We start from the raw sequence: 15,783 nt of genomic DNA, 5'->3' as shown, positions 1-15,783 counted from the left end.
GTCAGTGGACAAGGAGAAGTAATGTTTCGCCCACCCTTAGTTAATCTGTGGTTTGTCTAATTAAATTAGAAATGGAGAAAATAGCCAATGACAGGTAAAAAAGTAGTGTTAAACATGCTCTAAATATGTAAAGATCTTATACAAATACAGATAGGTTGCTCAAATAAACAATTATTATAGATCTAGATAACGACACTGATAGTGAAACTGACTTCTCCAGGTCATTTTTTTTAATGTAAGTACTTTTTGAATTGTATGTATAAATGGAAACCTTTTTATGTATAAGTTTTTTATGTAAATATTTTTAAATACAGTTGATAAAGGTATAAAACCAGATTTTAGACACAAATCAATTTAGAAAATATTTTTCTAAAATATTTTTGCTTTTGTTCTTTTTGTACTCTATTTAGAAATGATAAAGTTTTGTAAATATGTAAATGTAGTGTATGTAAATATTTTTGCAACTATTATAACTTAGGTAGACAATGATAAAGACCGGCTTTTAAACACACTTAACAATCGAATAAGTAATGCAAATCGAAAATAAAAGTACGATCCTGTCCAGAGGCGATCCCCGCTACCTTGCGGTAGACACTTATGGATAATAAATATTAATGACTCTCTTAGATCTCTGGTAGGTCTATCCCTGGAATATTAATTAATTACAATATTGAAGTAAGTTTTCTGATTGAAACCATGCGGAAAAGGTAGATATTCAATGATTTTCATGTATATAAATGTGATTCGATAAAATTCAAGGAATAATAAAAATGCAAACAAATTATTTCAATTAGAAATAAAAAACAATTGAACAAATTTAAGATTAACCAAGATAATGGTATAAACGGTATACATAGTTAATGGTACTTCCGGTATAAAACGGGAATGTATTTCAGGTTTAAAATGCAGGTCAAAAAACGAGTGCTATTTTTTTTTCCAATATTTTTTGTATATTTGGATGCACGGTGTTTAAAACAAATTTATAAATTAGTTTGTATTAGTCACACTATTTTCGTTTCTATTTAATTTTGTCAAAACTTATGAACACTTTAAAATTAAAAAAATTGTCTAATCGTTACTATGAAATAACTCGTATGCTGGTAAAAATCACTTACATTATAAAAATAAAGAAATCGCAAATCATACAAAAAAGTTTAGTAAAATCTCAAAACAAAACGCTAATTCTTTTTCTAATATTTTTCGCAGTAAATTACTTTTTTTTTTGGCTTAAACAATGCTGGTTGTTGTTTTTTGTTAAATTTAAAAGGGGTTTTAGATAAATTCGCGGGCCTGCGTAGCGCAAGCGGTAGGATGCTTGCCTCGCAAGCCGGTGGTCCAGAGTTCGAATCCTACCGCCGACAAGAATATCTAGACATTTTAAAAATGTCTATAGGCCCCAGGTCGACTCAGCCTGAATAAAAATGAGTAACCTGGGTAAAACCAGGGGTAATAATAGACGGTTGAAGCGTAGCCCTGGCCATGTTACCTTCCTTGTATACCGTAGGCCCTAGATATAGCAGACTACCCTGTTATACTCCCAAAGCCGCGACAGCGGTATAAAACGGGAGACTACTATTATTAGATAAATTCGCAACCCTTACTGGAATAATCTTATCTACATTTATTACTGAGTTCCTCGTTTTGCACATAGTCAAAATGTAAACTGTACCCTCGCTCACTTTAATTTTGTGAGCTTACTATATATATATATATATATATATATATATATATATATATATATATATATATATATATATATATATATATATCTATACACACCTGTCCATTTATCTATTGTATTTATTGAACTAATGGGTTGCTACTAAACCAGACTTGAACCTCTTGACTTTAAAATCAAATAAATATTTGCAATACCTGAAATACCTACAAAAAAATTTAATGAAATTTTATCTTATTAATTCTACATAAGTGCGAAGCCATTTAAATATTATAATTATTTTCACCATTTATGAACATTACAAACGTATTAAACATTTATGAATGATATTTTAAAATGTTTGATGTTTACCAGTAATACTATAATTACAAAACTTATGTCTCATCCTACTTCACTTCTTCTTCTTAAATTGTCTTCTCCATAATGGAAGTTAGCTACTAGAATTGCAAACTCTTTTCTGTTTTCAGCTGTTCTTATTAGTTGTTCAAAATTTAGCCCTCCATTATCTAATGTCATTAGTAACTAGGCCTATGCCACATTATATGGCCCAGGTATGACGACTTTATAACTTTCACTGTGTTTAAAAGTTCTCGTTTCCTGTCTATTTTATGCAACACTGCTTTGTTTAAGGTATACTCATACAATCTTGAGGATTCTCTGGTAGATCTACGTTTCAAAGGCCACCAATTTATTTAAGGTTCTTGTTTAAGGCTCCACGTTATAACTGCTGCAGAGAGAAGAGTCGACTAGATTAGCATTTTAATACACGTACTCGAGTTTCTAGTTTTATTCTTTAAATTTTTTCGAAATTTATTCTGGCCTGTTCTATTTTCGATTGTATTTCTAGTTCAGGATTTAGGTTGCTATCGATCAAATATCTCAGGTACTTGAACTTGTTGACAAATGTGCCTGTTTTATTGTGAAATTCTGAGGTATATTTTGTTTTTTTTCGGATTGACTTTAATTTTCTTAATGTTTGTTGTCATACCAAATTACCCAGAGTTGGTCTTGTGGATAATTTATTGTAGACCCAAGTCGGAATCCGCAATTAACACCGTATCATCGGCGTATCTGATGCTGTTAATATTTACGCCATTCACGTTGACTCCATTTTTGGATTCCTCCAGTTTCTCTGTAAATAGAAACTCAGAATAAAGATTAAATACCAGCGGTGACAAAATACATCCTTGTCTAACGCCTGCTCTAATCTCTATCTTTGATCCTAATTCTTTCGTTTTGGTTCCAGTACAAACTTTTTAGTAGTTTGATGCCCCTTTCACTTAAACCGACTTTTTTTAAACATTCTAATAATAGGGCGTGCCTTGTTCTATCAAATGCTATTTCGAAGTCTATAAAGCATATAAATATATCTTTCTGTTGGTCGTAGAATTCTTGGGCCAAAACTAGTAAACTGAACAGGGCTTCTCTCGTTCTCATACTGGCTCTGAATTCAAACTCATTGTCTGCGATGATTGTTTCGAAATTTTTATAGATTCAGTTATGTACTACTTTAAATAGGGCTTTTACTGCATGACTTATAAGGCTTATCAGACGGAACTCGTTGCAGTGTTATCAGTTTAACTAGTTTCGGTAGTGCGATGAATATTGATTATAGCCAGTCTTGGCTTATTTTTCCTGTATCATAAATGTGATTTAACAAGATTGATTCGACTGTTACTTGATGGGAATTCATTTTATCTAATAAAATAGTGAAAATATATCGCCTTTCGGCAAGAATAATGGGACAACTCAAAAATGGCAAATTTAGAGTTATTGCTACCTCTTGTTACTGCTTTTAGTGCTTGACACTTCACGAGTAATGGGATTTCTGTAGTTGCAATTAGCGCCGCAGGGGAGTGTTAGGTGCACTATTCAACTGGTGCTTTTAGGTAGTAGACGGTTTAAGAATAACGCGCCATCTCAAATTATCTCAGTCAGTCACAAGCACTCTAAAGGTATGCGTCACAGATGGTGAGCCTTTTTGAGTTGTCCCAGTATTCGTGCATAATTTCGTCTATTTTTTGAGTTAGCCTGTTTTTGTTTTAATGTCCCACTACGCAAGGAGCAAAGTAAGTACCATTCGTCAGGCATCTTCAATGCTTTCTCACTATTTATAAATTCGTATTTATTCAACAATAATTGTCATTTCAAATTAAAGGGAAGATCCCAATGATTGGCTGTATACCGTAGTTTAAAATATCGTAAAAATTGTAACTAAAAATTGCCTATCTTGTCATGTCATGTCATTTTGAACCTTACGCAATACTTCATTTCCATTCGGTCAATAGCAGTCACTCTGTTAAGAACCACTTCAGCTACGAGCAATGTAGCCGCACTACTAGTATTTTACAAATCCATTGTCATCGACATTGTGTCATGATTTTAATGTCTATTTTATATATTAACGATGTAATTTTCAGTATTAGTTAACATCTGGTTGGCTAGTTTCAACTACTATACGGAATGTAAGCATTTACTACATTTGTCTTTTTTTCAACAGTCAAATTTCACCTTTTTATTCATTTTAAAGTGGAAATACTTCATTCCAGGTCACTGAAAATGGTCTAATAGACCGAAAACGTTCTGATGTTTTACAATTCTTTTGGATGACTTTAAAAAAAAAAAAATAAATAAAAAATATACCATTTTACAAATTTTGAAGTTTTTACTTCTTTGTAAGTTAATTATCATTTTGTTTTCGGACATTAGAAGATTGTGGACGGGGGCGTTATCTGGTCTCGCTATGCACAGATCCCATTGCATCGACATCTAGCCAATTGTTACCCTCAAACAAGGTTGAAGAAAGGTATTGACTAAAGACCCAATTAAGATTTGACTCAGCAGTTCCAATTTATGATGGAAACGTCTGGCAACCATTCATTTTCGAATATGATCGGTTCAGCACCATTATCACTAAAAAACAGTTTGCAAGAGTTTATGCATCATGATAAAACTGGGTCCCCACTCTTGAGTCTATTACCGGCTTTTAATTTTCTCAATACTAATGAATATGATGTTCCGAAACCACTCGGTGAAAACTCAACCAATATGGATACGATTTTAGATAGTGACGACTGACGACTCAATAAAAGATCCTGATTTTGAACTATTAGATTCTAGTAACAGTGACAGTACTGACGAAGATAACTTAATTGCTTCTAAAAATGAGGTTTTCCAAAATACGTGTGATGCGCATTCCGAAGAAATCTCAGAAGGCAAGCTAAAATTAAAAAGAGGGAAAAAAAGGATCGTTCGTCCTTCAGAGTGGGCGGCAAACAAAGCCAAAAGACTTAGGAATTCTAGAAAGACATATGTCTCTGTTAAAAGCAAAAAAACTGTTGCTGCAAGATCAATGAAGCGTTCGTGCGAAAAAAATGTTTACACAGGTGTGACACCAAATTTACAGAAGAACAAAGAATGGCAATGTTCACACTTTATTGGGAAATTGGTGATTTGGAGAAACAGCGTTAGTATTTGATTCGCCATATAACTGAAATTAAACCTTAGTATCGGTATGCCACAGAAAAATCTAGGAAGTTAAATCAGGCTTTCTACTTGGATCATAATGGGTCCCGAGTAAGAGTTTGAAAAACATGTCTACATTAGGAATTAGCAAGCGTGCAATTTCGACAAGCTTGGAGAAAAGAGTAGACGGTTTTATGCATGTAGACCAACGTGGCAAGCACAATAACAGAAATGCAAAACTACAATGCAAAATTGCCTAAGCCTCTTGCTGGTATAAATAGGTATATTTTCCTAACAGAATATCAATTTTTACATTTTCACTAGTACTGAAAGAAAATATATTGAAACATTTCCTCTACTTAACCCTTTTGCAGAATGAGACACGTCTATGTGAGAGTTATATCCCTGAAGCCTAGGTTATGTTCTCCTTTATGTTTCCAGTGAGCAGATGCGCACTATAGGCCTAAATCTAAGGACTATATGGTAAGTAATCATCTATTTGGTACCCCCAATTTCATTTGTAATGTTACTCTGTTGTTATCTGACTATTACGTTGTTCAGGCTCTATTGTAGTGTGCAGTCTCACCTCCCTGTTATATAGCAATGTGCAGAGAAGAAAGATCCAGTAGAGTCTCCATAACTACTCTCAGACTACCTATGTATCCAAGCAAACACATTTTTGCAACTTACTTTTTGCAGATGACACTTTTTTGCTACATCTGTGGCCACCATATCACTAATTTATATATAATTGTTAGTTTAACCACTATTTTATAAATTTAATATAATATGTCAGGTTTTAAACCCAATTTTTTTTACGACTCTAGTTGTCATTAAAATCATCATCGTTTAATTAAAAATATTATTCATTGTATCTGCTGATTCCAAGTAAAACTCGCGACTAATATTTTCCCTACGAACTTTACCTCTCATCAGATTTAGATTTGTAACATTGAGGCGTAGAAGATATATGGACTTTTGTCCAAGTCATTGCCCCTCTTTATTAATATAGAGTCAAGAAAGTCTTTCTATCTTTGTATTTATTCATTAAAATATAATTTTATTTAAAATAAGTATCATATCTAATTATCATAATAATAGAAGATGGTTATCAATACTATAATAATCAAAATCTTAGGAATTACATTCTTTCATAAAATATGCAAGAGTTTAAGACTAATCGAAATATTTAAACAATATTATCAAATCTACATTGATAATTTTTAAAATTAGAGGTTTTTGATTACTTCTCGAACCTATAAGTAGATGGAAATTCAGTAGACTTCGATAGTTAAGAAGTTTGTGTAAAGAGATCTGAAAATCAACGGCAGCAATGGCGTGGTATAAATATTTTTCTGTGGAAGTACCTTTACTTTTTTTAAGTTTCTCCATGATATTACAAGGTAACAAGAACGTAATTTATTTACTGTTATATTTTTAATTAGGTTTATATATGACTTAAAGAGTAAACAAATTTCTTACTATTCACTTTAACTGCTGTTTCAATATATTTTCTTTTAAAAAATATTGGTTTTGGCTTTATTTTTTTTCTAGTTTTGTTCTCTCTACGATTCCGATTTACAATTATTGTTAAATTATTCTGGCATGAGACTATTTCATGAAATAGATTAACTGTTTTTATATAATTCATTTGGATTTTTTGGCAACCAATTCACATACACCTTTTACAATCTGACCTCAAGAAATAAATTCTTGATGTACTATTTAGTAAATACAAAATTGCCCTAGGTATTTAAGATATCCATTTTCCTCTTAAAAAACGAAAAAAAATATTTCAGTTACATCACTTTTTCCTATTAACAATCTGTTCAATTGAATTGTATTTTTTGGGTGCCTTATTAAGGGCGCAGAATACGTTTGTTGTTTTGATGACGTTAATGACTTCCCTATTTTTTCCCAGTCTATACTTTTATTGCTGAGTCTACATATTATACTTATGTAAAATATTATTCTATCTTGTGAACCATATTTCTACTTTCAAAAGTAATATACTCGGTTCGTTAACAACAAACTCAACTATCTAGTAAATATAGTATTTAATTTTGGCCACATCGGTTAAATTTTTACCGACGGGCAGTAGTGGATGAAAATTACTATTCAACGAAGCATACGTATTAATAGCCAACATTTAAACAAAAAAATACACAAACAAAATTACATGCAGTATATGTATGTATCTGTTTGGCTTCGAACTACGTTCATTATATTAATGAATATAAACTCTTATTATTCATGATTATTATCCTTTTTTTAATGAAAGAAATCTACAATAAATCTATCAAAGTGTTCCTGAGCGAAGCGAACGGACTATATGTCAAATACGTACCTTCAGTTCCAAATATATATTATGCCTACGAATGATTCCCTTGTAAACAAAAAAATTTGTTGTTAGGGAAAAGGAGTCAATTGTACACTTATACAGAAACCAATTTTTTTTCCAAAAAAAATTATATTATGTACGAAAGTTGCTTTGTATGTTTGGCAATATTCAATGAATGTACTATCAAAAATCATAACAATACAAATTATTTGCAATATGCATTCTATTTTTTTTACACTTGGCGTAAAATACTACAAGTACGTTATTACACGAAAGTTGCGGGTATTACCCTACTGTGGTGACCTGATATCATATACAAAATTAAATTACAAAAAGTGTATAAAAATGTGTAATTTTATGCAACTAATTGGTAATTACAACCGTAAATTCACAAAACTGGATTCGACTTCGAGCGTTCAACGAAGTAACACCTAATTACCTTAATCGCACCTAGTTTTTGTGGTTTTGTTTAAAAACATTGAAAGCTAAAAGTGTAGTAAAGTGTAAATTATTGACAATAATTATTTATTGTTGATACTTTTGGTCATTAACTGTAAGTAATTTAGTTTATTTAATTACATCGAGTTATTATCAATGATTTCGTATTGGTGCGAGGACCGTACTCAGGTTCCGTAGATCAACATGAATCAAGCTTCATCATCAAATGTTTTTTCACAACAAGAAATCCCGAAAAATGATACTACTGCACCAAAATTATATTCAACAGTTTTAAATGAACCTACCAACATATTTCCTTCCAAAAAACAAGCAATTGTAGTAAATACAGTTCCAAATTCAAAAATCGAGGATTACCTGAATGCTGTAGCCAACTTAGTTGACCCCAAAAATATACTTGCAATATCCAGAATTGTTAATGATCGTATATGCATCTACTTCACTTCGGAAAATATTGTTCAAAAATTTTTGGAAACAGACAATGGGATAATAATTGTAAACCAACATCGTATCCAAGCTAGAAAACTAATTAATCCAAATGAAAAACTAATTATTTCTAATGTATCCCCTTCTATACCACATAACGTAATAGAAAATGAACTCAAAAAGATAGGAATCTATCAAATAACACCAATAGATTTTTTACGAATCGGAACATCAAATCCTAGTTTTAGACATATCATTAGTTTTCGACGTTTTACTTATATAGCCCCTACAAATCTTGAAAATATCCCCGATTCAATACTAATTCACCATGATCAATCGAACTATCGAATATTTCTCTCACTAGAAAAACAAACGTGCTTTATTTGTAAACAAACTGATCATTTAGCATCTCGATGCCCAAATCATAATAATCAATCCACCGAAGACAATACAACACACATTTCTCAATCACAATGTGACCAGACTGTTAGTTCACAACAAAATACAACTCAAACAACAGTACATTCTCCCGTACTTACCAAACAAATCAGTAATCCACAACCTACTGAAACCACCACTTCACCCACACCAAAAAACTCTACCTCTTTCAATAACTCCCAAACAATGGAGACGGTACCGGATAAAATAAATGAAACTAAAATAGAAACTCAAACAAAAGTACAAACACCTAAAAATAATGCTTCTGAACCTGGTAAAATAAATAAAACTATAAATGAAACTGAAACAGAAGCTCAAACACCTAAAAGAAATGCTTCTGATATAGCAAATTCTCCTGAACCGGAGGGTGGAAATCCTTTTAAAGAACCCAATAAAAAACACAAAAGAACAAAAACAGACGTCCAAACCCACCATAACTTAGCTGAAGATCTTACTAACTGTACAGTTGATTTTTTCCAAAACAAGTCAAACAGTAGCTGTTTAAGTCAAGAAGAGATAATAGATTTACTTGAAAACACCCATGGAGCTGCAGATCCGCTTAGTATTGCTAAAACATACACGGAAGATATCGAAGGGTTAATTGATCTCCTAAAAAAACTTCACGCAGTGCTATCACAAAGATACTTGAAAACACGATGTACAAGACTAAGGAAGAAACTTTGTAAACTACAGGATGACTATTCCTCTACAGATTGCAGTGATACACCTATTAATTAAAAATTCAACTCCATAATTCAGTGGAATCTGAACGGGTTTTACACCCGTCTAGAAGAATTTAAATTACTAATGTCCAAATTCATACCGTCCATAATATGTCTACAAGAGACACACTTTAAACAGCAGAAATTTTACAAACTAAAAAACTACACACCATATATTAAAAATAGACTTAATGCAAACCAGGCTAGTGGAGGGACAGCTATTTATGTACATAACCAATATGATTCAGAAATAATTGATTTAAATACACAATTAGAGGCTACAGCAATAACTTTGAAAGGACCTCAAAAAATAAACATCTGCAATATATACATTCCTCCTGGTACTGATCCTTCAGTTCGCGAACTATTAGACCTTTTTAATCAAATTCCTCAACCACGAATTATTTTAGGTGACTTCAATGCACATCATGTTCTATGGGGATCAAATAAATCCGATAGTTTAGGGCGTAAAATCGAACAAATTTTAACTAACCTTAATCTCAACTTACTTAATGATGGTAGTTTTACAAGATTTAATGTCTCTACAGGTGGCGGTTCAGCAATTGATTTAACTTTATGTGACCCAGTTTTACAACCTGGACTGTCTTGGCAAGTCACATCTCATCTACATGGAAGTGACCACTTCCCAATATTAATAACGAATAACAATACAGCTCCCTCTTCCGCTCCGTCTAATAAATGGCATCTAAAGAATGCCGACTGGTCTTTATATTCTTCTTTAATATCTCGATCTGTATCAGAGCTAACTCCTCCTAGTGATGACCGTGCAAATATTAATTCTATAGTTTCCAGTTTTATTCAGCTTATAACAACAGCTGCAGAATTGTCCGTAGGTTTTATAAATTTCCCAAAAAAACATCCTCCAGTCCCTTGGTGGAACCAGGAATGTAAGATGGCAATCAGAGAGTCAAAAAGAACTTTTTACAAATTTAAAAAATTCCCCACACTCCAAAACCAACTTGAATTTAAGCAAAAGCGAGCCTACTGTAGATATATATTGAAGAAAAGCAGAAAAGAAGCATGGAAAGCGTATGTCTCGTCCTTAAATTCATCTACTCCTATTTCCGAAGTTTGGCAAATGATTAATAAAATGAATGGAAAAAAATCCTTCAATACAATCCATTATCTAGAACATAACAATCTTACTTGCTCGACGAAAGAACAAATAACTGCTATACTTGCTGATACGTATCAAAGACACTCCAGCAATGACATTATCTCTACAAATTCCAAAATACACAAACAAAATTTAGAGAACACTTATATAGATTTAGAAGATCATACAAATTCTCCTCTTAACGTCGAACTCTCAATGGACGAGTTACTATATTCATTAAACTGTACAAAAGATACCAGTCCTGGACCAGATAACATTCCAGTTGCCTTTTTAAAATCATTACCCGAAGAAGGTAAACAATACCTTCTAAAAATTTACAATTTTATCTGGACAAAAAATGTGTTTCCTGATAGTTGGCACCAGTCAATTATTATTCCAATCCTTAAGCAGGGAAGAAGAAAATCAGACCCGGAGTCTTATCGACCGATCTCGCTAACATGTTCGATATGTAAAATTCTGGAAAAAATAGTAAGCAATAGACTACTGTGGTATCTAGAAGACAAACAACTTCTTACCCCTATTCAAAGTGGTTTCAGGAAATCAAGGTCTACTTTAGATAATCTAGTTGATATAGAATCCGAAATTCACGAAGCATTTGGATGCAATCAAGAGTGTTTAGCAGTTTTCTTTGACATAACCCATGCGTATGATACAATTTGGAGATCCGACATATTACAAAACTTATCCAGATGGTCAATCAAAGGTAACATTCTTAAGTTTATAAAAAATTTTCTAATATTTCGTGAGTTTAAAGTTCGTGTAGATAATGTTTGTTCAGAGCCAACAACACAAATTAATGGTATCCCACAAGGATCTACACTAAGCGTAGTATTGTTCCTTATTGCGATTAATGATATCTCTAAATCCTTTAGTTCATTAGTAAAAGCACGCTTATATGCTGATGATCTCGTCATATTTTCTCGAGGGAAAAATGTTCTAACACTTACCAGATATATACAAGCCGCTATCAATCAACTAGAAAATTGGTCAGACAGATGTGGTCTACAGATATCTCCAAACAAAACAAAAGCAATTTTCTTTAGCAAGAGCCCAAAAAACATTATACTACCACCTAATCTCACCTTATACTCGTTACCTATTACTTATGTTGAATCAACTACCTTCCTAGGAATGAAACTAGATCAGAGGTTAATCTGGAAAGATCATATTTTTCATCTTCGACAAACAACTCAAAATGGTCTAAATTTATTGAAAAGCATATCTCACAAGCAATGGGGTGCTGATTTCCAAACACTCATAACTGTCTATAGAACTCTAATCCGTTCTAAACTAGATTATGGCGCAGTTGCTTATAATTCAGCCAAAGCATCAATACTTAAATTACTAGACCCAATACACAATACAGCAATAAGAATAGCACTGGGAGCTCATCATACTAGCCCAATTGAAAGTTTATATTGTGAATCAGGTGAACCGTCCCTTCAACTAAGAAGAAACTACCTCAGCCTTGTGTATGCTGCTAAATTGTCAGCCAATCCACATATACCGACATTCAAAAACACGTTTGCTGACAGATTCACTTCGACATTTAACACCTCACAAAGATTAAGTCCCCCGTTTTATATCCGGATCCAAAAATTACAAAATAGTTTAAACATACATTTTCCTGAGATATACAATGTAACTAACCTTAATCATCAACCTCCTTGGAGAATACAGCTGCCTATTTGTAATACAAGTCTTACTATCAATAACAAATATGACACACCACGTAGTATATTTAAAAAGAAAGCAGCAGAGAAATTGAACTGCTCTCATAACTGCCTCATTTTTACAGACGCGTCTAAATCTGACAATGGGGTAGGGGCTTCTTTTACAACTTTACACCAAGACTACTCCTCACTTGCCCTACGATCAACCATATTTTCCGCAGAACTTCTTGCCATTTTGCAAGCAATAACATTTGTAAATAATAAAAACATACAAAACCCTTTAATAATAACTGACTCTTTAAGTGCTCTCAGCTCTATGAAACAGTTATACACAAACCACCCCATTCTATTGCTTATAAAGTCAGAACTAATGAGATGTCAAGAAAACGACCGATTTGTTAAATTCCTTTGGGTTCCGTCACACTGTGGTATAACTGGAAACGAAAAAGCTGATCAGTTGGCCAGGGAAGCAGCAGAGAATCCACAATCAACATTATTCACTAAATGCGTTTATAGCGACCTGAAGCAATATTTTAGAAACAAAATAAGCGAGGAATGGCAACTACACTGGAACAATTCAGAGACATCCATGAAAAACATTAAGCAAGAGGTAGCTGTATACAAACTCCCATTCAAGCGACGAGACCAAGTATGCATCTCTAGATTACGTATAGGCCATACGAAGTTAACACACGATTACCTTCTAAGTAAAGAACAAATTCCCATGTGCTACAGTTGTGATTGTGTAACTTCAGTGGACCATGTGCTAGTGGACTGCCCTTTGTACACCCTAGAACGACTTCAAGCTGGATTACCCACTTCATCCAAAGAGTGCTTAAACGGCTTCAATAATGACAAAACTATAAACTTTTTACAAAATGCAAGACTTCTTCACAAAATATAGTGTAACATATTAACATTTATGTAATTTATTGTACCATGCTAATAACCCCTAGTGGTTGAAGCAATTTTGTAAATAAAAAAAAAAAAAAAAATTCACAAAACTCACAAATATAGTTTTCAGGCCAATTAACACCACTACACAGTGCATGAGCCCATTTGCCACAATTTACACAAAGGAACCAAATTTCACTATTTTTGCCGAATTCTCGACATATGAGAGAGATCTCAATATTGTTGTTTGTAACCCCTTCCATAAATTCTTCAACATCATCTTTATCCTCACAAACTGGTTCCACTTGCTCGTCTGAATCTAAAAAGTCAACAAAAACTTTTCTTTTGTGGGATAACTCGGTGTTTTTACTTTTTGTAGATTTTTGTGCTTTGGAGGATTAATTTTTAATGACCTTTTTAGTGCCAGATTTTCCAATTCACTCTTCATAAGCGTCGAAGTCAATATTTGGGATCGTTTCTTGTTTGTCACTTTGGATTTTTGTTTTGACTGGCTAGAAAAAGTTTCTGTCCCCATGGTCCGGCAATACTGGGAGATAGAGCCCTTGCAACATTCGTTAAAGGTAATTGTGTATTGGGGTTTTGAACTATTTTATAGGATGATGCAATTATCTCACCCTGCAATGGCAATTCTGCTGTAGTGTCTTGAAATGTTTAATGGAAAGTTGCGGTTATTTTACTATTTAATGGATGAGAATCACGTTCACTGCATAAATCGGAAAATATGTCAGGGTTTAGAGGCACAATGCCAGCAGTTCCAAGCCCATTTACTACCTTATCTACATTGGCTACCTTCAAAAAAGCTTTAATAAACAAGCAATATAAAAAGGCTTTAGTTTTTCATAATTATGAGCTTTCATAAAAAGGTCACATTCTTTATAATAAGCAACGTTGTATATTATTGTTGTAAGCAAATTGTGTAAAAAAAGTGTATTAACCAAATGTGAAATAAATGCCAAAAATTCTTATACCCACGGCTGTCTCTGACCAAAGAATGTTTTAGCTAATGCTCTTATGGCAAATGCATTAGCTCTTTAATTATCGTTTGTTCTCCAGAGACCTGGAACTCCTCCAGTCTGTCGGTATTCCCACAATACTCTTGAGACCTCCTTAAGGCTTATGATTGCTTAGCTATCTCTACATATATTAATCCGTTTCACTTAGAAAAACCCCGTATGTTAATTTCACTTACACAATGCAGACTTACAAACATTTCTGCCCAGAATAAAGAGGTTTATTCTCCTAGTAGAATACAAATGTTTAAATTTTCTTCACCACCAAATATTTCTGTATACGGCCGCTTCTGCATTTCTTGGCACGTCTGTGTACCCGGTATAACCCTGCAGTATGGGCGTGGTTCCTCTGTCTCATGAAAGGAACACTTCCTTCGTTCTTCCACTTGGAAAGGTAATAGGTAGGCCTATAATATAACATGTTCGCCCACTTCGATAAGTTCGCATGCTATTGAGAATACGCCTACTTAATTTTAATAACAATGTGTCCTATTCATATGACAAAAAATGTTAATAATAGTAATACACTTTTGCCATAATGTGTCGCATACTATTTGACCCAAAAAAAACAAATAAAATTCGGCAGATGTAATGTTAAGTCAATATATGAAGCAGTAAAAGTGCATAATGTAATTGGAGAAATGCAGAGACTTCACCTTGTGTTATCTTATGAATAAGGGAAAGTAGATAGCCCAATACAGGCAAAATAATAATTGGATTATTGTTTCATAAAAATTATTAGAAAACAAAAAATATATTACTCCGGTAACAACAGCACTTACCACTAAAATGGGGAAGGAATCATTCTACAAATTCATTCAAATACAGATACAATTGTGACATACAAAAATTCTTAAAAGTGATGGCATATAACGCCATTATATATTAAAATAAGAAACACAAATAAGATAATCAAAAAAAGAAATCTTACGAAGAAATGTAAGAAGAGATAGAGCAGTTAGTAGTAGCAGATTAAAATTTTATCTTTATAAAAAACGATATAAACAACGAAAGAAAGAAAATCATAAATAGTAACAAAAGACCGAAATAAGAACTAAAAAAGGTAACAACGATGGCGGTCTAAGTGTTAGACTGATAAACGGCAAAGGAAGAACGACAGGCCATGGTCAAGTACCATTAGAGATAATAAAATTATTAGAAGAGGATCAGATTGGGTTACTGATTGACGTATGTAACACAATATTCGGTATCTGAATTATTTCTAAAGATTGGCTAATATCTATTTTTATTGCGATTTAAAAAAACAATACACAATTTGAAGACGACACTGTTCTAATAGCCGACTGCGTTGAAAATCTAGAACAAATGGGTGTCCGAGTAGTAGATGTAGGTTAGAAAAGGGCTTAAAAAATATGAATAATAACCATACGAAACAATTTAAGGTTAGAATAGAATAAAAAAGAAATACATCTAACAAAATGAAAAAGGTACCCTTGTAGTGGAGATATAACAATGAAATAAAAGACACATTTGCTGAGATTCTACGAGCTTTTCGTGCTA

General features: G+C 32.9%; 1 protein-coding gene across 1 annotated transcript in view; it reads left to right on the top strand.

Moving 5' to 3' along the window:
* Window positions 1–6,395: 6,395 nt before the first annotated feature.
* The window catches only part of LOC140432285 (probable peptidoglycan muropeptide transporter SLC46), a 46,273-nt gene continuing 36,885 nt past the window's right edge, over window positions 6,396–15,783 (top strand). The window contains exon 1 of the mRNA XM_072520102.1: window positions 6,396–6,546. Coding sequence (XP_072376203.1) covers window positions 6,477–6,546 — 70 coding nt within the window. The 5' untranslated portion in view covers window positions 6,396–6,476. The remainder of the gene's footprint in view (window positions 6,547–15,783) is intronic.

Source organism: Diabrotica undecimpunctata, chromosome 1, assembly GCF_040954645.1.
Source record: "Diabrotica undecimpunctata isolate CICGRU chromosome 1, icDiaUnde3, whole genome shotgun sequence".
NCBI lineage: Eukaryota > Metazoa > Arthropoda > Insecta > Coleoptera > Chrysomelidae > Diabrotica > Diabrotica undecimpunctata.
This window is presented reverse-complemented; position numbering and strand designations above follow the sequence as displayed.